Source organism: Oryx dammah, unplaced genomic scaffold, assembly GCF_014754425.2.
Source record: "Oryx dammah isolate SB20612 unplaced genomic scaffold, SCBI_Odam_1.1 HiC_scaffold_24, whole genome shotgun sequence".
NCBI classification, from domain to species: domain Eukaryota; kingdom Metazoa; phylum Chordata; class Mammalia; order Artiodactyla; family Bovidae; genus Oryx; species Oryx dammah.
The window spans coordinates 29728514-29756505 of record NW_024070208.1 but is presented as its reverse complement, the minus strand read 5'-3'; the positions used below and the strand labels follow the sequence as shown (position 1 = coordinate 29756505).

Here is a 27992-nt window from a genome sequence, read left to right as displayed (position 1 = left end):
TAAAATATTTTTATGTATGTACCTCTTATTTTATAATGGGACTCTGTATTACTAATAGTGAAGTGATTTACCCCTGACCGAGAACTTCCCTGGTGGTCCAGAGGTTAAGACGACTCCGTGTTTCCAACGTAGGGGGTGTAGGTTTGATCCTTGGTCAGGGAACTAGCTCCCACACGGCACATGGCCATCAAGAGTATATGGAACCCCTGACCATTTTTTCCAAATCCTGATACACAGAGTTTTAAAAGACACACACCACTTTCAGGAGAGAAAGGCTGGAAGAATACCCATACGAGTTTGTTTTTCTGGGTGGTAGATGAGTTATATTTAACTCTATAGTTTTAAAAATTTGTGATCAGTATATGCTACTTTTTTTTTTTATCAGGGTGGGGATCATTCTCATTTACAAAAGCAATAGCATCTGTAGGAAACAGCAAAGAAGTTGGATTTTCACAGTTTATGTTATGCGGCCCCCATCCCATTTTTAAATTAGTGACAAAACTGTTTAGAAATGACACCATAAGATGAACTTTATTTTAAAGCTCATAAGAGGCTTCACAATATCAGTTACAAACAGAATCAGTGTTTCTCCCATGGTGCACCTTCACATGACAACACACTGCATAACGAGAGACATATTTTAAAGGTTTTGTTCTGCATGCTGCTAACACATTTCACTAGCTTTTGCTTTTAGTCAATGGATTTTTAATAGAATTAATACCAAAGCAAAAGTCATATTCTATTGGACAGAATTAATTTTAGAAAGCCCTTATGAAATCAGACTTAGTCTTGTTTATAAACATCCACACCCACACACATGCTGCAATGGAGAGCAAAATGCAAGAAAACTACCTTGGCAGGAACAAATGCTTTAAAGAGTTTAATCACAGCCCTCTTGAACAAGCAGTACACTTTATTTTCTCCAAAGACAAAAGTCAATTTCATCCTCAGTGATGCAAATGGTAATACTGCACAGAAGCTTAGTATGAATTCACAATTCCACAGGAATCTGAAAGTTACCAAGGCAATTTTCCCTTTTAGGATCATAAAGACTACAGACTTAAGCTTCTTCTTTTTCCATATAATACACAAAATTTCCAAACATCCTTAAAAAAGAAAATATAAATAGTCTCAGTATGTCATGTAGAATCACATACTATGGCAAAAATATTTTATTAATTGAAGGACGAAATCAGTTTCACGTCATCTAGTCCAAGTCCATATTAATGGAACTCTTCTCGTTAGGGTAACATTCTCCATTCTGATGTGGAGGTTCAGCACTGAAATTGTTTTTGCCGTCTAAGTCCTCTTCCTTTTTCTCAGTACTCGGGCCATTTGGAGTTCTTTCCAATTTGGGCGATTCGATTTTTGGTTTGGGTTGTGTTACGACAGGTTCACAAGTGTTATTCAACTCCTAAGAAAGGAAAACAAAACTAATAATCAGACTAACTCCAATATGTCTTCAATTACTTTCCTACATACTTAAACCAGTATTTTTCAACCAACTCCAATCATACATATCTCAAAGAATTCTACTTGCTCAGTACATTTGCCTAAAACTATAGCTTGACGCCTGATCTAGATATGTAAACATGCACCTACAAAGTGTCAGGGACTTGCTAGCTATTCAGTTTATTATTAACCCATTTACTCCTCATAGCAATTATTAAAAGTTATCATCTTCTACAGAGGAGAGGTTAAGTAACTTAACCTTAGGAACAGAAAAAGTAGTGAGCAAAGAGCTGGAATTCAAGCTTATAGCCCATGACCTCAAAGGCTCATGTTAACTGTCTCTGTGTTTGAGCATTCTTCCAGACAGAGCACCTTCCTTGGTTTTCTTACCAACTTCCTTCAAGCCTCATGAACTCAGCAAGACGTTCCCTGATAAAACACCAACCTGGGACTCTCCCCATCGCCAAGTTTCCTAGCCCCTTCTGACTATTTTTGCCCCTTGACATTTAACACAATCTGACACCCTTCCGCACGTGATTACTGTCAAGTCTTCACTGTGGAGGCCACGGGCAGGCGACCTCCACAGGAGTGGGAACAGTAGCTGGGCACGTGGTAGAAGCTCAACAAATGTATTTGTTGAACCAAATGAATAAATGAAGAAACAGAAATTGGACGAAACTTACAAGGCCTTCCCACATTTTGTAATATCAATAACGAACCATTAAGACATCTGATCTTGGGATGAGGTAAAAAGATTTAAGGAAAAATGGCTATTCTCAAGGTTCAAATCGTTGGAACCCAAATCCCTAAGAAACCACAGCAGTAAACACTGGACAGTGACGCTCACCTTTATTTTTGCTCTAATTTCCTGAGCACGCACAACGGGATCTTGATCAAGACTCTTTTTAGCCTGGGCATTCATGACATTATTCATCCACTCCATCACTTCATTAACAGACTTCTCAACCTTTTTCATCTCAGACTCATCAATATGGTTATATTTCTCATCCTAAATGGAAAAACATGGCCATTCTGTAGAAGTATTTCACAGTAACTAACATCTAACCGCACCCAATTTTCCATGAAGTTCAAATCTATCAATAACTTCTCGTCTCACACACCAAAACCTAATTTCTGACTTAAGACCATTTGTTCACAATGAAGACTCCTCCACTTAGCAGTAGCTTGCAAATCCAGGGTTCATGTCCTCACTGTGTCCAGAGACTTACATTATTTCTAAAGTCAGCTGCTATCTTGGCATAGTGCTGCAGCCTCTGTCCTAGTTCTTCAAATATTTTCGGCCTTTCTTCAGCTTCTTGAAACCGAACTTTAATTGGAGTGCCGATTTTCTAAAATCAAATGCAATAAATTAGTATTCACAATAATTATATTTTAGAAGTCTACAGTCTGAAACACAAGTACCACTTTCCAGGGGAGAGAAGGGCCTACCGTTAGTTCTTCCAGCTTGTCCACATACGCCTGCTTAGCCTGGTCCTCCCCTTCCTCATAGAGCCAGTTCTCAGTCTCTGTGAGCAGCCTCAAAAACTTCTGATGATCCTACATACAGAACACGAAAACCAGTATTAGTGGCTACCTTACTTTAAAAGCTTTCATGACAAAACAGCATCCTCAGAAGTGGTCAGTATCAAGCTCATCTTATTTCCAGGATGGCAAACCTGATTACCTGGATTCTCTTCACTGAAAAACATCAAGGTGCAAAAACATGCCACACCTTGGCTCCAGAAAGTATTTTACACAGGGGAGGGCATTAGTCTTAGGCTAGTTTCTCTTCACATAAGGATGTTTGAAAAGTTGTGGTAAACTGCTCTTATGGACTTAAATTTTAGAAGTTCAACTTTGCACAATTTGTACATTAAAATGTTGTCACAGAAGAGCAGTTTTCTTCCTATTCTCCGAAACAATTAGGTTTTGATTAGTAACTTCCTACTCACTTCCACAATCACCAAATACTGAAAGGGACCTAAGCCAAGTTGATAGTTCAATCACTGCACACAACTGTCATTCCTAATCAACTCAGAAAGTATGTGGTTATACTCTGTCTTTAGGTTCAGTATCTACTCTGGATTTCTATAACTAGCCCAATTTTTCTCCCAGGCCCATCTTCCACAGACATGCTTCTGCTCTGGGATTTATGGTCCCTGACAAACTGGAATGACTGGATGAGCAAGTCTTAAGGGATAAAGCAACGACGGAGCAACCAAGGCGCTAAGGTCTTTGAAAGCAAGGATTTTCTCCTGTTCATGCTTCTACCACCCCCCAAAAACTGTGATGGTGCAGACTATGAACAAAAGTGCAGATAGGTTCTTTCTTCAATGGTAAAGAGTAAAGTCACTAGGATAATCTAGTATCAAACTGCACACTGCTAGTTAGCCTCTCTCTCCATGACTCTGTTTATACGATTTCTGTATCAAGTTGTCTGTCTTCAAAAAACTTAAGTTACACAATCTAGTAGAGGTTTTAAATGGCAAATTTGGTATTAAGTACTTCAAAGTGAGATTGTCTGAATAAGAACACAGCCTTCAACCCACCTGTTCGCATAGAAACTTCGCGTACGGCCCACACAGCTTGTCTCTGAACTCGTACACATACTCCTCCACTGCATTCTTGGCGTCGTTTCTCTCCTTTTCTAACTTATCCTGCATTATCATCTTACCCTGTCCAGAGGCAGAAAAGGGTACTTCAAGTCTTCTGCTAAATGCAACTGAATTTTAACTATTTAGATTCTGGAGTTAACAAAGTCAACAATTATACTGCCTCGCCCCTCCCCAAATCAGTTTTAACAGTTCTAATTTATACCTCACAAGATTCTTCCAACGATTCCTACAAAGTTCTTCATCTTATAAATACACAGAGTGACGGGTTTTTTGTTTTTAACATTATATAATAAATTGTATAGGGCTTCGCAGGTGGCACTAGTGGTGAAGAATCCACCTGCCAATGCAGGAGATGCAAGCGATGCAGGTTCGATCCCTGGATCGGGAAGATCCCCTGGACAGGAAGTGGCAGCCCACTCCAGTATTCTTGCCTGGGAAATCCCATGGACAGAGAAACCTGGCAGGCTACAGGCCATGGGGCCACAAAGAGTTGGACACAACTGAGCGCAATAAATTATGTAACTTTCACAATTCAGATTAACATTAAGGGAACAAAAATTATCTACTGTTCTTATGCAATTTTGTCTGTTTTATGTAGTTATATGGTTGTCTCCTACTGGGATTAATACTGACCAATGTGTAACGGCCACACAATTTTGCCACCACATTACTGATGCTAGTGGTAAAGAGCCTGCCTGCCAACGTAGGAGACACAAGGGATGCAGGTTCGACCCCTTGGTCGGGAAGATCCCCTGGAGAAGGAAATGGCAACCCACTCCAGTATTCTTGCCTGGAGAATTCCATGGACAGAGGAGCGTGGCGGGCTACAGTCCATGAGGTCAAAGAGTCAGACACGACTGAAGCTACTTAGCATGCACAAACAAACATATTATTGATCAAATAGAAAAAGGGATTTATTATTAAATTTCTAAACACAATGGTCCCATCTCGGTAAAGGAAAACAGAGTCTCAATCATTTCACCTATCCAAACTACAGAGAAGCACAATGTATTTTAACAGAACTATTTAGTGTGGCCTGACATACCAATGGTAATGTGCTCTGTGCTAAAGATATCAGCACTCAATTGCTTCACAAGAACCTGGGCAATCAATTTTACACCAAGCAGAATGATCTATGGTATAGATTTCTTTAATGAAGTTGCAAAAATATTAGGAAAAAAAAAACTTGCTAAATATTTAACTAAAAACCATTAGTTTTTGGCTTCCTTCTGCCCCTAAAAGTTGTATAAAACTTATGAAATGTTAAGAATTATAGCCATTTACCTAACAGGGCCAAACAAATAAATATATGCCAAAATAAAAATATTTAAGTGAAGTAATTACCTCTGTTTCAATATACATGTTCAGAAGGTCTTTCCCTAACTGCCAGACCAAGTTGGCTTCAATAGGCAACTCAACATTCACCACCTTTATTTTGGGTTTTTTAGCTTCTGGAGGTTGGTCAACTTTCTTCTCATTAGCCTTGGGAAGAGGGGTTAAAAAAAAAAAAGAAAAGAAAAATTCTTAAATAGTTCTTGAATAACAGAAATATCCCTATCATACTTACTGAGGACTCAGGTAAAAGTGAAATCCCTAAAATCATAAAAGCTGGAAGAATGTGTAAAATCATCTAACTCCTACCCACCCACCCATTTTAAATCAAGGCTGCAATTACACTTATACCTGCTGTACTTCCCCCTTCAAGAATTCACCAGAACATTTTTCATCTCAAATTTAATCTCTCTGGCTAAAGCTTTTCTTCACAGGTCCTTAACTTTCTAATCCCTTTAAGCGATGTTTGTGACTTGGCAGAGTCAAAAATACTACTAAATTACCACTTCTTTAAATTATAGTCTATAATAGTAACCACAGATAAGACTGACCAGCTGCTAAGCATGTTAGGATCAACTCTATTCCTGTAATATATATTTGAGTCCCTATATTCCAGCTACAATTATCAGTACACTGATGAGTGCTTTTTAAAATTCCCTGAATTTGGACATTATATACACACATATACGTGTGTGTATACATCCATCTCCTTATTTCTATTATCTGCCTTTGAGTTGTACCACTTCTCATAAGCAACTCTGCAAGGTCAAAAAAATGTTTACAGTCTTAAAACAGTAAATGGAATGATGTAGCAAATGCTACTTTTACTGTTAGGTTTTTCCAAAATATGTAAATACAGGGCTAAAGAAGTAAGTATCTCCTATGGCCTTTAATTTTCCAAGATGTTCTTAGTATTTTCATTTCTGCAGAACCTTGTGTTCTTCTAGACACAAATGACAAAGAGCACAACTTTAGCAAACTCAGCTGTAGAACAGATGAGGAGAAACCATGCACCCTGACTGGCTGCGATGGTAAAACAGCAACAGACGAGCCCACGAGGCTCAACAGGAACTGACCCTGGGTAACCTGGGGGAGTCGTGGAGGATGCTAACATTTCAGACTCTATAAAAGAAACTGGGACTTGAAAGAGGCTCAATGGCTTGACAATCACAAGGACAGAGCCTGTTTTTCAGGCGTGTTTTCCAGGCTTCTGTTTCTGCGCTCCTGGGAGATCACTTGTCTGTGGAGTGCTGAGAGCTGGGTCACGAGGCGGATCCTGTCAGTCAGCCTGCCGCATCCCCGTCTCTCCCCTCCAGTGAGCATGAGAACTCCCCCACCACCCCCACAATATACTGTGCACGCTCCGGGGCTCACAAAACACAAGAAAGAAAAGTGACGCCTGCACGGGGCAAAAACACAGGAGTGCAACAGATACCGAGACTCAAACGGATGACAGTATGGAGGCTAAGCTGGGATGAGACTAGCAGTGCACCGTTACACCAACTGCTGATGAAACCCACGCACCACAAAAGGGCACCCGACACGGCACGGACTAGGGACACTCCAAGGGCGTCTGCGATAACGTCCCAAACGGTTTGGCACTAGCGGTCCCACTTACAGCTAGGAACATGAGATGCCACCCAGGGTGGTGTTCTGAACAGGTATGGAGACCACTGGCAAGAGCCAGCCAATGCTCAGCACTAGGTGAAGGGGAGGACACTGAAGTTAAGGAGCCATCGCTGCCAGACCATCCACACCCAACTCTTCAAGAGGAGGCGGCAGCTTCTTTCAGAAATCAGAATCAGGACCCCCGAGGGGATCAGTCAGGGTGTGGGAGCTTAAAACCAGATACTTTTTAACGTGTATTTGGACCCCAGTGGACCATTCGGTAATTCATTTGAAGGTAAAGAACTCTATCCTCAGAATGAGAGAAAACCAAACTTCTAATGAAAGAATAATTTACATGCAACCTGCACAAATAAGGAAGTTCTGCAAAGCACAGATCTGGAATAACAATGGAAACTTATTACCAGATCATTATAATTAGTTTATATAAATTTGACAGACAATTTGAGAGGAGAAAAAAGTTTTACTAGACTCCTATAGCCCATGTATTTATCATCGAATGACTTCGAGTGAAAACTCATCCCACAGCACTGGGATGTGTCTCTTTTGGATGCTGGCATTTGCAGGCACCTGTAGCACTACAGAAGACCACAAAAGCTATGCATTCGCCCCTGGTTGCCTGGAGTGGCAGTTATTCAAGAGAAGCTTTCAGGTCCAAAAAGTAGAATAGTTCAGCTGGAGTACCTCTCATTGGTTTCAGTTGAAAAACATAGAAATTCAATAGGAGAGAAAAAATCCTATATAGAATAAGGTAACTTGGTGCTTGCTCTTGAAACTGCAGAATGAATGGTATCATTAATGATCACATGTCGCAACATTGTCTAATGGAATGAACTAGAAGAGTCACTCACTTTGTCAGCATCTGGGATTTTGTTTTCTTCTGAGGTAAGTTCAGGTGAAGGGGGAGACTGTGAGGTTTGATGACCATCAGTTTGTACCTGGGGCTGTGTTCCAGCTTCACTGTTGTCTTGCTGGATATTTTTCTGAAATGAAAGCCCAGGCACAAAGGATGTAGAAAGCAGGTGTACTTGTATAAATTGAAAAGGTTATAGGGCACCAAAGACAGTACACTCAATTTCCGAAGTCTTAATAGGTGGGGGGAAAAGATACTGGATAAAAGCATAACGAACAAGTATTTGAAAACTTCTTAGATATTGTAAACCTGTTAAGAAATTCTTTGAACGATAACAGTTAATATAATAGTTAAATAACACAAGTAGTAGGCACTCTGACTGATGTGATGACAAGAACTCTCCTTCAAGAAGCTCCCCTCTAGCACTGCACAGATATTAATTCTCAAAAGCAAGTAGGTTTACTCCAGGCCTCTCTCCCAAAAATAAGCTCCCAAAACCTAACTTCACCAGCGGCCATCAGACATCTCAACGTATCTGCATGTCAGGGGACTGAGGAGTTACATAAAATAGCCAACAATCCATCATCTGGAGGCTCATCACTCCAGTTTAGAGATGCAAGACCCTCTCTGTCTCCGCTCTCTTTCCGTGACCCAACAGTCTACACCTCAAAAAATCCCAGGAAAAGAACAAATGCTGCATGTTAGTAGATGCCTCAATCCCCAGTACATCAGAGCTTGTTATGATCTCATCCCATCTTAGGGAGAAGCCTGAAGCATTCTCACTTCAGTGACTGAAGTCTCTCATTAATTTTCTTCCAGAGCCTCAAGATCCTGAGGGAGACACTGAAGTACCGGAAGCAAGGCATTCCTGGTGTATATACATCTAAAAGGTACTAAGAGAGTGGATACAACAGGCATTAGAATAATGGTGTCTGTAGCCAGATGAGAAAGCACTGGTTTGTGGCACTGGTCATTTAATTCATTACACTGAAGTTTTTCCTGATGAGAACAAAGCTAAGGCTCAGATGCTCCTGTTCCTTAATGTTCTAGGAATGATCACAGTGGTTAACAGTTCTCTGACCACAGGGATGTCACACTTGCTCATGGGAACTAAAACACTGTATCTGCCTACCTACCTCTTCATTTAAGCTACTTCTGGTTACTGTCTAAATGCAAACTAAGAGCTCATCTGTTTTAAAGTTTCTGAGAATCCTTTGTTGACCATGTAAAACTAGCACTTAGGCTAACAGAAGTCTCAATTAACATCATGAACAATTAACAACTTTCTAAACTCTAGTTGGATACTGCACTTCCTTCCTCTCACAACCCAGAAAACCATTTAACTACAAGCAAGTTATAAAATACCAAAACTGATTTTTGCCATATGACTAAAAAACAAACCAAATAAAACAAGTTTTAATATCTGGTATCTATTTCAATGAACAGTTTTTTAGTCTTTTATTTCTTAATCATCAGTCAGCATTTGACTTCTCAATATATGGCCTAGGTCTTAAAAAATGTAATTCCAAGAAACTTTGCCCACTCTGAATCAAACTGTCACATGCTGGTTCAAATAAAGCTATACAGAATTTAATCACAGTTCACCAAACTCCAGGCTGTACATTTACCATCATCTAGTTAATCGCTATTGTCATCATTAATGAAATTTTAATTATGATGAAGAAAAACACACTTTAACCTTTTCCTACCCATCTCTTCAGGCTTAGAATTAAGTCAACTATATATTCAATCCCAAAGGCTTACCTACAAACTTACCTCGGCATCTGGGTTTTCTGGTGGCCTCTGATTCTGGCAGTCCATGTCGGCTTCAAGAGAAGACACTTCATTCTCCTCGGCTGGGACCTTCTCCACCATAGACGCTGTAGAGATGGTGAAAATGCCGTGGGTATTGACTCGCACTTTGACTTTCACGCGAGATTTTTCTCCATCCTTCTGTGCTGAAACATTCTGAACAATGAAGCGGCCTACAGCAAAGAGAAATCGACAATTTCAGAACCAAATCTTAATCTTTCATGCAGACAAAGGCTAAGAAAGATTGCATTCCAAAATTCCATTTTCTCTACCAACTGAGTTAAGACTTAAGTCCTTTAGTGTATACCAGAAACATAACCTTTTAAAATATACTCATAAGTACACAGTATACTTATAATACTTGGGATTAGTCTTAAAATGCCATGAAACCGTCCAAGGCAAGGGCACTCTCATGACTTTCTATTTAACACTTCTGACACAGACACTGTGTGAGACACAGACCAGTCATCCTCGCCTTCTCCTACCTCACTTTACAGGCGAGCACAACCTCAACATGAAAATCCTAAGTATACAGCACATGATATCAAGCACCTGCCTCATTCTGATTCTGTAGGAACTTCAGGGTTGAGTATACGGTTTTCTGCCTGATCTAAACATTTTCTTATGTTTCAAGGGGAGACGTGAGATAAACCCTGTTATCAAAGCCTAAAATTATGATGCACTACAGAGCAGTTCCAGAGCATGACTGAGTGGAAATCAAGGGTGGTGACTCTGACCCAGACTCCCTGGGCTTGAATCCTGGCCCTGTGATGGCTATCAGTTACTTTATCTATGTTTCTATAGTTTGAGTTCATAAGGGTTTATGGTGAGCACTTACTATGGAACCAAGTGCTACATGTTATCACCTCTACCAACAGTATTATTACTACAAATACCAATGAAAAAACCCTAAGTGTTTTGAACCTTTGATGTGCAAAGCGCTACCTGGGATTTAACAATCCTGTATTTAAAGTCCTGTTTACACAAACACACAGAAAGTTAGATTTATTTACTAGGTCAGTGAAATAGGTTGGAATAGACCTTCATTAATTATCAAATTACTAGGTTCAGTAAGTAACTGTCATAAGATCCAGTTAAAGAAACAGCATTAACCACAGGGTACTCAAGAAGACTCACAGGAGAGATATGTAAGATGGCTCTGTAAGTCTGTGCAGGCTTTTCAGTTCTGGTGACAAAATAAAAGAGCCAATGTCAGGCTAAAGAGCTTAGATTTTATCTTCCGTTGAACGGGGACTACAATCCAGCCTGTTAAAATTTTAGTCTAGTCCATATTCAATGATTACTTAAACTATCTGTCAACAAATACAATGAAAAATGACTTTAAAATATAAAATGCTCTGGTGTCAGAACATTTTCAGTTTTAAGGATTAAGAAAGAAAACACAACTGGCCAAGTCAGACTCCTTCCAACAATTTCACTATGAAGTGGCGCTGGGCAAAGGCGAGTCCCGACAAGATCTAGCAATACTAGCATTTTACTTGGGAAAAGAGAAACAAGATGGCTGCAGGTCTCCCACAGATTTTCAGTGTTACTTTGGGCCAAAATAGATGGACAGTGTCAAACTTCTCAAAGAAAAATGCACCCCAAAAATATATATATTTTTTAAAAAAGACTACAATACAAAGGTGCCTTTCGGAGATAGTTTCAACGGCTTCCAAGCCAGGTTTTAAACTGAAGTAATGTTCTGCAAGTAACATTTCACCCAGAGGAAAGGTTAATACTAGAAGTAGGTGATAATCTTCAAGTACAGACTGTATCAGAAAAGGAGAAATACTCAAGTGTCCCTACACACACAGTCATTTCATCTCTTTAGGCCAGTTTAGTCATCAATAAAGAAGAGACTTCCCCATCTTCATTATTCCAAACTGAAACCATCCTCCCATCTTCAATTATGTTCCACTTCACGTTTTCATGGCATCCCACTCAAACCCTGCTAAGAGCAGAGTGTTTAAGTTGGTACGCTAAATCTTCAAAAGAATAAATACAATTAACTGCTTACCTATTTTTGCTTCCGGATATGGAACTCCTTGAGGATCAGAATACAAAGCTTCCAGCTCAAAAGGCCCACTTCTTAAGAACGTGAGAACTTTGGAGAAAGGAGCAGCGTGGTTTCTACTGAACACTTCATGGACACTAAGAGGAAAGCAAAGGTACTCAGTACTTCAAGGGTTCAAGCTCACTGTGCTACACAAACAGAACGCAATCTAAAAGCTTTTATCAACCCCATCTCACCATTTACAACCCAAAATGAGAGAAGTATTTTGGTAAGTTTGATTGCTAAAAGATCTCAGTTAATCAAACATTCTACCATGAATGTCATACGTTCATTATTTTAATATATATTAAAACCAAGTATCTGAACATTATTTTCTCCTACTTACCCTTCAGCATCTTCTGAATCGTGGCTCCAGACAAGAGATATTGGGAAAGGAACTGCATCAGTGACAGAAAATTCTCTAACTTTAAATGCTGGGGAAAGGATTGCACACTTAAATAAGAAAAAGAAAAAGACAGTATCATGAGCACATGAAAAATTTCACTCAGCTTCTAACATAAAGATCAATTCAAATAGGACGGGTAGGTTCAAATTCAAAACTTATAGTGTATATATGTCCTATTCATAAAGTATTTATCATCTAAACACTAGATATAAAAAATAATAGTGGCATTCACTAGATAAAAAGATAAATAATACAACAAATCTTCCATTATTGGAAGATCCTTGTTTCCCCACAGCCTTATTGATTTATTGAAAAGTAATTCCCTGGTGGTGTCTAACTGGGCACTGGACTCTGCCAGGATGAGATAAAGCAGAAGTGGTTTGAGGAATGACTCCCAGAGGAGATGCGAAGACAGTACCTGCAGTGCACACCCTCTGGCCACTGCTTCATCCGCATTGAGTGTTGTGCTGACATCTTTTCCAAAGAATTTGGCGATTTTTTCTTTCACGGCTGGAATTCGTGTAGTGCCTCCAACTATCTCAACAGCACTCACATCCTCTACTTTGAGCTGAGTTTGTTCCATCAGCAAATAAAGGGGAACTTCTATCTTCTGCAGTAAGTCAGCACAGAGCTCTTCAAATTGTGCCCTTGGCAGTTAAGAGGAAAACGTTAAGAAAACTGATCTTAAGAATTATTTAAAAAGTAGGGCAGAATATTGGCCTCATCAACCCAACAAACTTTTTTTCTTCTCAGACCCTGAATTCCACATGGGCCAGGTTTAGCCATACCATAATTCATAACTTTTGTCCCGAAAAATATACAAAATCCAGATGCAGAAGGGAGAATGAAAAGAAAATTAGTAACCACAGAAGAAATTACTTTTATATTAACATTTCCATTTTTAGTCCTTAATGTTTTATGTGATCCCATTTTCATTACTTTGAATATTTCCATTCACTTCAAAACATTTCTGTGAATGAAAACATTTTTCAATCACTGGCCCAGAAATAATACTAAAAAGACTTCACTGTGAGAACACTTAGCACAGATCTTCTTAAAAACCCTCTTTGCAGAAGCAATTCTAGTTCTAATGAAGCTGACAGTCTTTCAGGTAGTACAGTCTCGAAATGTGGGCCAAGATTCAGAAGATCACAATTAGAACTGACACCCAGACTACAGTTTCAGCAAGAAGTTCCTTCTATTTAATTTGTCAGAATTTGAGACACACCTGTTCATCTTTCCAGAAACATCTTTGTCATTCATGAAGCACTCGATGTTCAGTGGTAGGTCTGTGCTATTAGAGCTCATCAGCTTTTTCAATTTTTCACACTCCTGATATAGACGAAGGAGTGCTCGAATTTTGGATTTTGCATCCAACTTGTACTTAGTTTTAAATTCTGCACAAAAATGTTCCACTAACTTTGCGTCAAAGTTTTTTCCTCCTAAGAAAGGATCAAAAGCTGTTCCCAGTACCTAATTTAGTTAAAACAACAAATAATCTGGTTATTTTCGATCATATTTGTAACCAGAAACTTAAACGTTGCTAACTCAATCAAAGACTAATAGGCTCAAAATATCTATTTAAACTACAACATGAAACCCAAGTCAATTAGGATATATGTCACTATAAAATCCAAATGAAATGCTACATCTCTATGATATTTTTAATTCTAATGATTACATAGAAGATAATCTTAGAAGGTTTTTCTTTCCTATGCAAGAACAATTAAGAGTATTCTAAGACAACTGCATTGTCTTTATGGAGATCAACCTTAGGAACAATTCTCTGTTAATAGCTTTATCCCAAACTCTTCATTACCCAAGAAGCTCAGTAGCTTAAAGTAACAACAACTGTCACACATTAATATCTGGGTCACTTAGTTCCAATTTATGACCTTACCTTCAATTTTCCCTTGTTAAAGGCACAGGCAGAGACTTGAAAAGCTGAATGCCCCATATCAACAAAAACCACTATTCGAGGTTTCTCATCCAGGCTTGGGAGATCCTGCTTATAAATTCCATAATTCAAAGCAACTAAAAGGAAATTAGTATGTTTCAATACTTTGGTTCACATTCTTTCAGTAACTTCATAGTTACCGATATAATTACACATGCAGGGAACCTGACTATACTTCAACCAATTAAAGGTGAACACATTTCTTTTATATCTGACTTCATACTTCATCCCTTTCTGATTTTAGAAAAATGTTCCATCACTTTTAAATATATGAAGAGATGTGACGGAGAAGACATATGTAATACAAAAACAATGGCATGTAAACCACAAGAAACCACACACAGACAATATCAGACTCATTACACAATACTTACATTTGAACCACAACCTGCTAGGAGACTGCTTATCCAAAAAAATTTAAGAATTTAATATATAACTATAGCAACTACATTCCTATCAACTGGATTCAAGGCAAATAACTGATCTACCTTGAAGAGTCTATGGCTCCCTTTTTCTCAACTTTGAAACCACTGTGGATACTCAAGAACACACCTTTATCAATACTTTAAGAATCCTTAAAATACCTATGCTAAACAAAGTCCTATTTGCTTTGCTTGAATACACTAGGGTGTAACTGACTTTGGGTCCATCCTAACCACAATTAACTGACAGAGGCGCTACTGAGTACTTTGCTCCCCATCGCCTCATTCCTAGCAAAGCGCCTAGCAAACGGCATGGCTTAAATCAACATCTGACGGAAGAGGAATGACTCCCAACTACCAACAATCGGGAAACATATGAGCGGAAAAAAAATTTTCCGCTAAATCAACACTCAAGGTAGTTCTAAAACCCCATAATAAGGTTGTGGAAAACTTGTTTCTCAACTATAAAAACAATGTAAGGAAATAAAAAAACTAAACCCAACACAACTAATTCGAAAGATTAAAAAATACACACAAGGGTTTCCTAATGAAAACAGATTCACCCATTTGACAAAGTTCCAACTTCTGATTAAAACAAGCATCTGAAAGACTAGAACTTTTGCTTTCAAATCTAAGTTTTTTAATAGGTTTTAATAGGTGATATTTCTACATGGAAGTGTTTGATAACAGGACCACGTGTGTCTTAACTTTAGTTTCAACAGTATGTTAACTTTTACACAAAAACAGTTTTTTTCTTACCAGCTGTCATGTCATTCATGAGTCTTAAGCAGTTTAAGCCAACAATCTGTGCAGCATCTAAGACAGATCGCCTCTCAGCATCTGTGAAGAAAGAAGGGACCTGCAAACAAGGAGGGAAAAAATTTTAACTTACCTAGAAAACCAAAATACATACAAATCCCTCACAACCACCAGTGATCAATTCACAACAGTCCAGCTAAACAGGTGCCTAGCCATGTCATGAAACAGAAGAAGGAAAAGTTTCTGGCAAGTTCTTTAAGAAACAGTAACTACTTTTGAGAAGACTGCCCTAAAATTTTAAGTATCAGGTTTATTATAACCAAATTTTAACCTGAAATAAAAACTAATCAAGATATTCATAAGATATATTACCAGTTCTTTAAATCTAACAAAGTTTTACATTTAAGTGGAAGAAATACTACTTCTAAAGTGGTCGTATTTCTACTAACATTTGGAAATTATTCTGCTAAGTCATCATTAAATGTAATTACACTATAAAGACTACAGGAATTTAAAGATAATACAAAGTTAATCCTAGCCACTGCCCTTTGGTTTGCTATTTGTTGGATTTAAGCATTAGTAGATGGGGTACCTTTTAATTCAGCAGACCTATTAAGATTACAAAAATAAAATTTTTGTCAAAGCCTGTTGATTTTTTAAAGAGGAAGAACAAAAAGCAGCTCAAGGGATAGTTTCTAACAGTGCTGTCTTCTACCTAGATGAACTCTTTTGATCACTTTCTAGGACACCATTTTAACTAGCACATTCTTCCAGAAGAGCATCTAATAATACATTCACATAATCACTTAACTGGAAAGCACCTAAGAAAAAACTTGGTACAGGAGCTTCCACATTTTATCCCTAAGTATCTATAAGTGCTTTGGAAAGAGCACCAAGAGCAAAGGTGGGTCTCTGCTCACCTTTCCAATCAGAACCCTTCTTTCTGCAGTTTTCCATATGAGGTTATTTAAAGGGAAGTGGGGGAGGAGGAAGGACCACTGACTTAAAACTAACTTTGTGCCAAGTCAACTTCAGTCATGTCCGACTCTGTGTGACACCATGGACTGTAGCCCGCCAACCTCCTCTGTCCATGGGATTCTCCAGGCAAGAATATTGGAGTGGGTTGCCATGCCCTCCTCCAAGGGATCTTCCCGATCCAGGGATTGACCCCACGTCTCTTATGTATCCTGCATTAGCTGGCAGGTTCTTTACCACTAACGCCACCTGGGAAGCCCCTCTTTAATAGCATTTCTCCAAGATATTCCTTTAGTAGAACAAACTTCAGCCTTCCTGCCTCTCTTATCTCAGGATTCTCTCATATCCCAAGGTGCACGACCATAAAGGCTCTGATGGGTCTGGGCAAGTCACCCTGCCAATAAAAGATGGTTCCTGTCCACTGCAAATCCTCCTGAATAACTCAATTATCAACTGTCCGTTGAAAGTAGTGAGTTTACCAATGCTAAAAAGCTGGGTTCTGTCACTACTTGTTGGTTACATTCTTTTTTTTTTTTTTAAGATATTTTTTATGTGGACTATTTTTATTTTTTATTTTAATAAAATATTCTATTTAACCCAACATATCCAAACTATTTCATACTCTTTATTTTATATTAACTCTTCAAAACCTGGTGTGTATTTTATGCATACAGCACATCTCGGTTTTGACTAGCTCCTTTTCAAGTGCTCAGAAGCCATGTGTGGCCACTGGCTACCATACTAGAGAATACAGATTTAGAATCCTAGTAATTTAAGGATGTAAGAACCTTAAAGTCATTTAATCTTTATCATAATAAACTTCTGATTTTCACCATATGAAAATTCTAACCCAGAGGAATAAGTAAGTTACTGACTCAGGTCAAATGGTAAATCCTCTTTTCAGAGTACATTACCCTGTAATTTTTCCATTTATTGGACATCTTTAGTGACCATCAGGCAAATCACCATTTGTGAAGTATATATTGGAAGACTTGATAAAATTTTGCTAGCAGTTCAAAAACATTTAAGGCATGAAATCTTTTTTGAGTGATGTAGACCATTTTTAAAGTCTTTATTGACTCTGTTACAGTACTGCTTCTGTTTTAGGTTTTGGCTTTCTGGCCTTTAGGCATGTAGGATCTTAGCTCACCAAACCTGCACCCCCTGCATTGGAAGGTGAAATCCCAACCACTGACTGCCAGGGAAGTCCCTAGTTAAAACTACTGCTCACCAAGAACTCACTGGTTCTCATGTGCGGGTGAAATCTCTCATGGACGTATACAACTGTCTCTCAATACAGTAACTAACTTTAGAACATCCTCCAATTTGATCAGCCAATCTATATTTTCAAAAAGCCCAACAGGAGATTTTGATATGTACCACCACACAAAAAACTTTGCAACTTCTGGCTAAAGACAGCATTCAAACCTACTCTGCAATGCTGCTAAACACTGCAGTGATACAGTCCAGCAGAATTCTGATCTCTGGTAGGAGAACAGCTTTCACACATTTAATACTAAAAAGTAACATAAAGAAGCCAAATTAAAATAAAACACATTGCCTTGCTGAATTCTACTTACTGAAATAACACAATCTGTTACTGGCTTCTTGAGGTTGTTTTCAGCAGTTTCTTTTAACTTAGTCAACAGCATGGCTGTGATCTGCTCCACACTGAACAGATGTTCTTCATCCATGTACATCACCTGCGTTGAGGAAAGAAAATGCTCTCATTACTGCAGTCGTTAAAGCTACATGCTACTAATATTAACTTCCAAACATTATTACATATTCTCTTCCAGAAAACCTTTATTGTTTTGGCTGTTTAAAAGGAGGAAAGGGGAAAAAAAAAAAAAGAGAAAAGTGGAGAGGAAAGCAAAGCAGAAGGAAAAAAGATACTCTTCCCCAGAGACGAAGAGGAGAAACGAAGCTGGGGCATGTTTTCCCCTACCCAAAGTACTAGATCAAGCACTATAGACAGCAGTGAAGTTCCAATCTCACTGAAGAGATGAATCACGGAGACAAATATGATTTTGTGTAGATCATAAGACAGGAATGCCTCTGTAGTTTAAAAAAAGGTTTCTGCTTGTATTACACCAGAGCTCTCCAAACAACTGCAAACGAGCTACAGTGGAACAGACTGCTTTTCATACGACAACACAATTTAGATTTCTTTAGACACCAGAAATTCTAAATCTTTCTAATTGCCAAGATGTTATAAGGAACACAAACTTATGTTTTATAGCAGTATATACCATCCGAGTAATTCTTCAAGGATGATTTAAACATAGACCCATAGTTTAAGAAAAATCAGATAAAAAATAAAAGACCACCTTGTCCAATTATAGAAACTGAGTTAAATACTTACTAAGAATTAAGTACTTTTCTCTGTAGATGAACTGAACAGTTTCTTAGTAAGGAATCTAACGTTGTTCAATTAAATTACCTTTATTCCAACTCCACCATTCTTCATTGGAACCAGATCATAACTTAAGTTTTCCTTCTCCTTTTGAATGAAAGGGTCATTGAATGCTCGGCCATGAAACCTCTTAAAATTAGACACTGTATTGTTTGCGTGAGTGATTTGCTGGAAAAAAAAAATTAAATTCTAATTTCAACATCTATCACTAGTTACAGCAATTAAAAAGCAAGTCACTTGTTCAACTCAAATCACCAGGATATAAGTAACTTGCCCCAAAGCCCTGAATTTCTCCACCAATGAAAACACTTTATTTTCTCTCCTTTTCCTACAGAAATGCCAGGAGGGAAGCAGTGAGAGGAAGACACACACAGGCTTCCAAATCTGCAAGATGAACTCAAAGGTAATGAAACTATCAACTAAAACTCTGAACAAGCCCCAAGAACTTATGTATCACTTCATTTCATTCCTTTTCTCCCACTGAACTTGTTTTATACCTAACAAATAACTGTAAAAGGGTAATTAGAAAGCCCTACAGTCCAATCACATTTTTCTAAAAAGGAGTTAACTGTTATAGTCTATTAAGTCGCTAAGTGGCCAGGATAAGTTATTCTGAGTCACAAAATGTATGGATTGCTACTTTTTGTATCAATAGCATGGAATATTAATAATCTATACCAAAAAGCAGAAAAGGTGAGCATAGACCAGTGGTTCCATGGTGTAAGGCTGAGCACTCTGGACTCTGAAAAGGTAAGGATAATTCAAACAGTTTCCATATGAGGAAAGCTTTCAACTGCTTGTAGGTATTTTTGATGGTTAGGCTCTGGATATACAAAAGTCACATTTGACAGCATACTTCACTCTAAGATGTCAGCAGTGGGAACCAATAAAAGATGAAAGACTAAGACTTCTAAAGTGACTAGTTTGAAAACAGCAAAACAGTTTACTGTTTACTTCTCTCTCTGGTCTACTTCTTATAAAGGGGAAAAATACAGCTTGGCAACATTAGCTTTCAAATAATACGGAGTATTTCCAACACTGTTTATGTGCTAACACTCCTTGTGATTCTGGAACTGAGATGACAGATGTCTAGTACTCTACAGGCTTGATCAAAGCCTCCGTGGATTCTCCTTGTGTAACAACAGTGCAGCGGCTCTCAGGGCGGGGATGTGAGTCCTCTCTACAGCCAGTCAGGGAGGCTGTTACCGCGCCAGGCTCTCCCACTCCGAGTGGCATGCCCATTTCTCTCCCTGCTTTGTCTTTTCTTTCGTTCCTCTCTTCCAACTAGCTGTGACACAGAATTCCAGCATTTATAGAGTTGTGTTTCCTTTGTACCAATACTATTTTTTGTATTTAAAAGAATTTTTTCAACCTTATTTTAATTATGTAAATCTGATATAGAACCTTGTGTGAATTTAAGGTATACAGAGTATGTTTACTTTGGTATGTTTACATATATAGGACTGCTTTCAGTCCCTTTCTTAGTTTTCATATTTATGTTTTTTCCTCAACCCCCAAAATTCAAGTTATAATGTGAGCCCTAAATGGGAGTCACATAGGTAAACTGTCAAGTCCTCTTAGTAAGTAAAATTAATTCCAATAACTTATTTAGCCTAATATATCTAAAATAGTGTCATTTCAACATGTACTCATTGTAGAAAACTGATGAGATGGTTTTCTTTTTTAGTTCATTTTAAGCCTTCAAAATTGCATGTATTTCATACTTTACATTTTAATCCGATTAGGCACATCTCAAGTGCTCAAGAACTGTATTTAATGGCTACTCTATAGGACACCACAGGCCTAGACAACTAGTTCTCCTTAATTACTAAACAACTTGAAAATGCTCTTAAACAACAGAACTTCTTAGAAGTTCCTTCTATAAAAGGAATCTTTAATTCTTAAATGAGTATCATGAGAAACTTCACATGAAAGAATTTCATGTATCTCACTTTAAAAAAATCAAATGTCTTAGAAAATAGGATACACATTAAAAACTAAGGTTGGAGGATTAGAGAGTTAAAGTATATCTTATTCAATAAAACAAAAGGAAGAGAAAAAGAAAATAGGGATGTAAGGGTTCCTAAGTGGAGTAGGAAATGGCAACCCACTCCAGTATTCTTGCTTGGAAAATTCCATAGACAGAGAAGCCTGATCAGCCACAGTTGACGGGGTTGCAGAGAGCAGGACACGACTGAGCGAGTGAGCACACACGCAAGGGCTCATAAGGAACACTTGCATTACAGTCCACAAACTCAAAACATAGGCTTAGGTATTTCATAGTCTCATATGTTTCTGAGACTTTACTTTTAAAACTTCTTTCAAAAATGATCCGAATCCTCTTGAACATACCTGATTTTTGGCTGCAACTCCAATTGTTCTGTTTTTTGATCCAAATGATATGACTGATCTAGAAAAGACGAAAAACACCCATGTTTCACAGATGTAAGGAAGCATAAATGCGGATTTTTTTAAACATAATTCCATGTATAATGGAATTATACAATTCCATTCTTAGGCAAAGGGGACACGATTTAGCCCAAGTCTGGAGTCTAGAGCTTTGGTCAGCTCCTCTATGAGGGCTGCAACTTAGCTGCTATCTAGGCGGCAGCCATACTGCCACTACTCCAACCCCAGCTCCCTCTCGAGACTGCTCAAGGCTCAGAGGACATTTTCCAAGAGCACAAGCACCAGCATAATTCTCCAGGCCCCAATCATTAGGAAGTGGACATTAACTCTGAAAATGTTTTGAACAGTTAAAGTGTATTATTAACTTGGTCGTAGACACCACTGACAAAAATATGGCAGTTACCAACCTCACAGAAATCTAAACATCACTATCCTACCTACTGCTGTTCTAATAGACCACTTGACTCTTTAGAAAATTTTTATGTAACAAGAAACAAGTGGGCCTAAATTATGCTTCTGGAATTTAAAAGCACAAAAAAGGGTCCTATACAGAAGACTCTACTTGAGCGAGTCAAGTAAAAATGCAGACCAAGTACCACAACAAAACCAAGTATAAATGCTGAGCAAAACGACTGAATAATCAGTTACATTTTAAGTCAGCTTTTAAGAGATGAAGTGACTTGTAACTGTGAAATAGCCTTCAGCGCAGTGGGAACAGAATGGCAGCACAGAGCAGAGACAAGCACAAGAGTCTTGTCAGAAGGATGGAAGTGAATTAGGTTTCAGATTAGAAGGCGGAAAAAGAGTAACAGTGCGATACGAGCAAAATGGGAATACACTGAGGGCATTAAATACCAAGCCGAATCAAATTCAAATTTGCTATAATAGAGACATCTCAGACCTAAATTATCTGAGCAGGTGCTAAATAGCCTCCGAAAAGCCAGAGAACTGTTGGAGCAAAGGCTGGACCTTTAAAATACCTTCCGAAAACAGTCACCCCCAACTCAAAGTAAACATACAGCTGCCTGACGAATTTACTCATTTTCCAAGAGGAGAATAAAATTAATTACACCAAACAAATCAAGAGTAGCCAACACAGCTGAGTCAAACATCTATTATATATTAAAACTCCAATACGGCCCTCCGATGTATTTTTTGAGAGACACACCTGTCACCCTAGTTTCACAGTGATCTCTATAACCACAAATACAATTTTTTCCTACAATAGCTTTTCTTCCTTTTATTGGACAAAAGAGAACAAAGATATAAACTGTCCCTAGGCATGAAAACCCGAGATTCTGTCTTTTTCCTTACTATACTCCAATCAGAGACGTTGGCACAGCTAAAGAAAAGACTGTAGATTTATAAAAAGGCTGATGCATGAGATGCTTAGGGAATAAGTCTTCCCACTGGTACTGACACTGTCTCTGTTTGGGTATTTCCTCATTCCCATTCACTTTTATAAATGTTCCTCTGCACTCAAATATTGATAGAAGCCCAGTCATTTCACCTCTGGGCTCAATGCTTCATTCCATATATATTATATTCAAAAATTAAGACCCTCTCCAAAAAAAGTTGCTTTTTAAAACGTTACCCTTTGCCCACCCCATGCCGCTGTAGAATATACTGTTTAATTCATTGACAACATCCAGTTCTAGTGTGCAAGTGTTTAATTTTTATTTTCTCTCCTTATTTAAGCTGTGCAAAATTAAAAAAAAACAACTAGAACACAATTTCTCTATAATGGCTTTCATAAAACGAGCAAAAAGGCCTTTTACATCTTTCACGAATGATCCAAGCGTAAGAAGATACACTCATCTATCTTAGCAGTGAGTCTGTGGTCGCTAACAACAATCCACTGGCTCACAGCACAAGCAGCAGCATACAGGCTCTGGAAGCTTCCAGCTCATTTCGAGATTCACAATGCGGAAGAAAAGGCTCGGCAGCCCAAGCTCTGCGGTGCGCAAAGACAGGCTAGGAAAGAGGGGGACGAGCTGGGGGCGGCTCAGCCAGCTCCGAGAAGCAGGGTGGGGAAACGGGGGCGGCCACGGAAAGAGCTGGCAGAGACTTCTCGCCAAGAAAAGGGAGCCAAGTCTCCGGCTTGGCCCCCGACCGGCTCCCAGGAGGAAGCCCGCCCGAAGTGACCACACCGGGGAGACTAGATTCTCGGGCTTCCCTTGGACCCCGCGAATCCCAGAGACATCCCCCCTCTCCGATATGCGGCTGCAGGCGCCCTCCCCTACCCGGCGGCCAGGCAGCCCGCATCCCGATCTCCACGGAGGGGGGCACCTCTCCCAACACCGCGTTCCGTTCGCCGCCGGCGTTCCGCGGCCAGCCGCAAGCCTGGGTTCCCCGGGATTCCTAGCCCCCGCCGGCTGCCCCCCGCCACCAGGCTCCCACTTACGGGGTGCATCGGTCGCTGAACTCGTTGGCGATGGTTTCGATGCCCCCTGCCCGGGCCACCGCGATATAGCAGCTCTGCGAGCCCACGTCCAGCCCCACCACCGACATGGCCGGCTCTCTGTCCGCCTCCGCCTCGGCTCGGTATGAGTCTGGGTCTGCGTCCTTCTAGCCGCGCTTCCTGCTCCGGCCGCGCTCGGCTCCCGTGGGGTCCGCTACTGTCACGCGGACGGACGGACACACGGACAGTCTGCCGGTCTGGCGCCTCCGGCTTCCCGGGGACAGTGGTGGTTCGCAGAGCAGTAGCCACGGGAGAAGGCGGCGCTCGGTGTCCGCGAGTCGCTCCGCAGCTCGGGCTGCCGACCTGGATCTTCCGACGCTCGCTCACCGGCGCGCCGCTGAACTACCGACCCAGAAGGGGAGGTCCCAGAGCCTCAGCCTTATGTATCGCACTGATCGGAACTTTCCAGAATCTGCGGCATTTACTCACCGGCGCCTCCACCGGCCCCTCCACGTGCTACTTCCGCTTCCTTCTTCTCGAGCCTTCTCGAAAGATTGTACCCAATGAGTGGCTGGTCCCTCTGGGGACGGCCGCCGTTGCCATGGCAGCCAGAAAGCCACTCCTGCGCTATTGGCTCAAGCTGGCCAGGCTGACCCGCCTACGCCCCCGCCCGCTCTAGCTAGAGGCTCTTTGCCATCCTAATAAAATGGGCAACGAAGAATGACTCGAAAAAATCGTAATCTTCGTAATGTACTAGTGGGCGATGGTGTCTGACCCTTAGATTGGGAGAGGAGGTTCAGGTGCCACCCAGCCCCACTTCTGCGGAGACCCGAGACCCCCGTATGCCGGGGAGGCTGGCCAGCTGTCACAGAGCATGTCGGGAACCGTAGTCCAGCTGGGAGTCAGTGTCGCCTTGCATGCTGGGATGTGTAGTCCTGGTCGCGGTGCGTGCTGGGAGCCGGCTTTGTCTTGGGAGGCTTTCGGGAGAGGCCGTGTTTCTCTGCTGCTCTTGCGCGGTTTCTCCAGCTACAACGTTGTTTTGTTTGCGTGCTTGCTCGGTATCCGCTTCTATTATTGTCTTGATTACGCCACAGCTGGTGAATTATGAATTAGAAGAAGGAATTTCCGTTTCAACTTCTAGTAACAATCCTAGAATTTGTGTTAAATGCTTTTGTATTCATCAGCGGCAGGATATTCTTTTGTGGAATAAAATGTCAGCGTTTTCGTTTTACTTTTTGTAAGCGAATTTTAGGTGTGGCGTAATTTGGAAAGCTATCTGTGGTACCACTTTCTGCTTAATTTTGCTCCATCTGACTTGAACAGACATTATTCTGCCCTGCCACTCCCAAGCCAAAATGATAAGTTTTGCTTTTCGCTTGGTCTGAAACAGCTTTTGTTTCTTTCCCTGAAAAGGTATATCCCTATTACTTATTTTTTATTAGAAGGTGAGCATTAAAAATGGGGAAAAAGTGGCAGTTTGCTGCTATTATCGAATCTTTTATACCCTTCGGTGTCTTTTTAAGTTTGCTCTTTGCCGACTCTCAGGTACATAGATAGATGAAATAGGTAGAAATTTAGATCTAAAGTTAGAAAAATTAAGAGTAAGGCAGTCTAGGGCAGCGGGGAGGATATATGTAATCTTACACCTATTCACCTTCTTGTTTGGCAGAAACCAATGCAACGTTGTAAAGCAATTATCCTCTAATTAAAAAAAAAAAAAAAAACAGTCTGTCGGTCCTCTAGAGACAAGACTAGAAGGCCAGGTTTACCTTACAAATAAAATCAATTGTACCCTTTGGCTCAGACAAGCTAGATAATGTTACATGCTTCAATTAACTCACCTTGAAGGTGGGAAGAATTTAGTAAAGGTGACTGTATTCATAAATTTGAAAGTATAGTTAGCTATATTTATTTTTTGTTATTTTTTGTTTTGCCTCCCCTACCCCCTGCTTTTTTTTTTTTCCTGCATATCAAAACCTTATATTGAAATCCATGGGGACTTTCTTGGCTGTCCAATAGTTAAAGACTTCCCTCTTCCACTGCAGGGGGCACGGGTTCTATCCCTGATCAGAGAACTAAGATCCCTCTTGCCACATGTCCTGGCCCCCACAAAAAATTTTTTTCCCCTGGAATCATAGCACTTTTGAACATAAATAGAACTTTGAGGTTTGTTTTTTTTTTTGGTCTGCTTCCCACATTTATATGAGGAAACTGTTGTGCAGAAAGGAGAAAGGAACAGTTCTAGTCTCTGGAGCCAGAAGAATTTGGATCAGGTTCAAATCCTGGGGCAATACTGATATGTTTTATAATATAGCTTATAAGACCACCAGGCCTCCGGAAGGTAGATTTTATGGGCATGAATCCTGGCCATATATATTTCTCAATAATTTGCCAGCTCTGTGACCTTGAGATAATTACTAAGCTTTCCTGTGCCCCGCCCCACAGGGTATGTGTAATGATTGAAAGGACGTGTAAAGCACTAAACGTAGGTCATTATTGCTTGATTTTCATTTAATATTCTTCATAGTCTCCCTTGGGCTTCAGTTTCAATATGGGTAAAATGGACATGTACCTATCGTTGTGGGAGTTTGGAAGGGTTAGATATAAATAAAGCATCTAGTTTGGTAGTAGATACTCAGTTGTTGTTGCTTAGTCCCTACCTCTTATCTAATAATTTTGTAGCCTGCCAGGCTCCTCTGTTCATGGGGTTTCCCAGGTAAGAATATTGGAGTGGACTCTTTTCCTTCTCCAGAGGATCTTCCCAATCCTTTTCTTCTGCATTGACAGATGGATTCTTTACCATTGAGCCACCAGGGAAGCTCAGATATTCAGAAAGTTGTTGTAGTAGTAATGCTGCTGCTGCTAAGTCGCTTAAGTCGTGTCCGACTCTGTGCGACCCCATAGATGGCAGCCCACCAGGCGTCCCCTTCCCTGGGATTCTCCAGGCAAGAACACTGGGGTGGGTTGCCATTTCTTTCTCCCATGCGTGAAAGTGAAAAGTGAAAGTGAAGTCGTTCAGTCGTGTCCGACTGGTAGCAACCCCATAGACTGCAGCCTACCAGGCTCATGCGTCCATGGGATTTCCTAGACAAGAGTACTATAGTGGCTTGCCGTTGCCTTCTCCATGTAGTAGTAATACTATTCAAGAAAAGCAAGTGCCAGAACTTTGAGCTCAACTCATACTGTTGTTGATGCCGAGTTGTACATTTGTATAGCCCTCTTATATTTAATCAGTCCACTTTATTTATTTATTGGAACAGGTGAATGAGTAGGGGCCATATGAACCATCATATGTATTATCTAATGATGTATTTATGACATGCTTGAAATCCTTATCATTTTTATTACCTCACTGTATTTTATTTATTTTGATTTATTATGTTTTTTATATATATACAGTTTCTCACACTGTTTCTATTACAGTCTGAGAAATTTTAGAATGAAACCAAATAAAAGTAATCCCAGCAGATTGCTGTCTCATTGTGGATCCAGAGGTAAACAGGAAATGAAGGTGACTTTATCCTAAGTGTGGTGGCTACCACTGCAGTTACTGGGTTTTTCCCCCATATGTGTCTTAAAGAACAAAGAGGGTTTTCAAACCTGGAAGCAGAAACAGCTCCCAAAGAGGAACAATGACGAGGACGTCCTTGGCAGTCCAATGGATAAGACTCGGTGCTTTCAATGCAGGGGGCATGGGTTCTATCACTGGTCAGGGGACTAGGATATCACATGTTATGCCACATAGCAAAAAAAAAAAAAAAAAAGGATAAAAATTCAAGCATTAAGAAAAGGAAAGCCCAAATCAAAATGTCAAAAGATAATGTGCAGTAGATGTAAAGGGCTGTGACAGACTTCCTTGAAAGGAAGGAAGAGATGGGCAAAGAGTGGATATATAGACAGAATAATATACATGAAAGTGCTCATGACTTTCAGCTTTTGATGTGAGCCAGTATGTTGTGGTCTCCTCTGTATTCAGCGAGGTGCCGAGTACTGGAGGTTACAGAAGAAGTATCAAAGTTGTTCTAAATCAGGGTGCCTTTGGTAAAGCTTCTCTGTAATGTCAGTACCTGAAATCTTGTCCATTTCAGTCTCTTTCAGTATCTGCTTTCTAAAGAGTTTATTTTTTTCCTTCTCATACGTTAACTTGAACTTTATTCTTTAAAAATTAATTGGTACTCGCAGATTCTATTTTGTTTTGTTTTTAAGTCCATCCTAAAGGAGATCGGACATGACTGAAGCGACTTAGCAGCAGCAAAGGAGATCAGTCCTGGGTGTTCATTGGAAGGACTGATGTTGAAGCTGAAACTCCAATACTTTGGCCACCTGATGCCAAGAGCTGTCTCATTTGAAAAGACCCTGATGCTGGGAAGGATTGGGGGCAGGAGGAGAAGGGGACGACAGAGGATAAGATGGCTGGATGGCATCACCGACTTGATGCACATGAGTTTGGGTAAACTCCCGGAGTTGGTGATATACAGGGAGGCCTGGCGTGCTGCAGTCC

General features: G+C 40.0%; 1 protein-coding gene across 2 annotated transcripts; it reads right to left on the bottom strand.

Moving 5' to 3' along the window:
- Positions 1-504: 504 nt before the first annotated feature.
- On the bottom strand, positions 505-24360 carry HSPH1 (heat shock protein family H (Hsp110) member 1). Of its 2 annotated transcripts, XM_040267134.1 has the most exons (18): positions 23495-24360; positions 21034-21091; positions 18709-18849; positions 17846-17968; positions 15291-15390; positions 14053-14186; positions 13381-13625; positions 12571-12799; positions 12093-12199; positions 11711-11844; positions 9655-9863; positions 7877-8008; positions 5412-5549; positions 4002-4127; positions 2902-3009; positions 2682-2801; positions 2300-2461; positions 505-1414 (listed from the first exon to the last, which is right to left on the bottom strand). In XM_040267134.1, exons 1-18 carry the CDS (start codon positions 23599-23601, stop codon positions 1208-1210), a joined length of 2580 nt encoding a protein of 859 aa, XP_040123068.1. In that variant the 5' UTR covers positions 23602-24360; the 3' UTR covers positions 505-1207. The 2 variants fall into 2 exon arrangements, with proteins under 2 accessions (XP_040123068.1, XP_040123069.1); XM_040267135.1 differs by lacking the exon at positions 7877-8008.
- Between the last annotated feature and the right edge of the window lie 3632 nt (positions 24361-27992).

Bases quoted from the DNA above. Each gene is read 5' to 3' on its own strand.
- HSPH1 (XM_040267134.1), bottom strand. From the start codon at position 23,601: ATGTCGGTGGTGGGGCTGGACGTGGGCTCGCAGAGCTGCTATATCGCG. The intron at 15,391-17,845 runs GTAAGTAGAATT...CCTTGTTTGCAG, and splicing joins TAACAGATTGTGTTATTTCA to GTCCCTTCTTTCTTCACAGA. The intron at 1,415-2,299 runs GTGAGCGTCACT...TTCCTTTCTTAG, and splicing joins AAATTAGAGCAAAAATAAAG to GAGTTGAATAACACTTGTGA.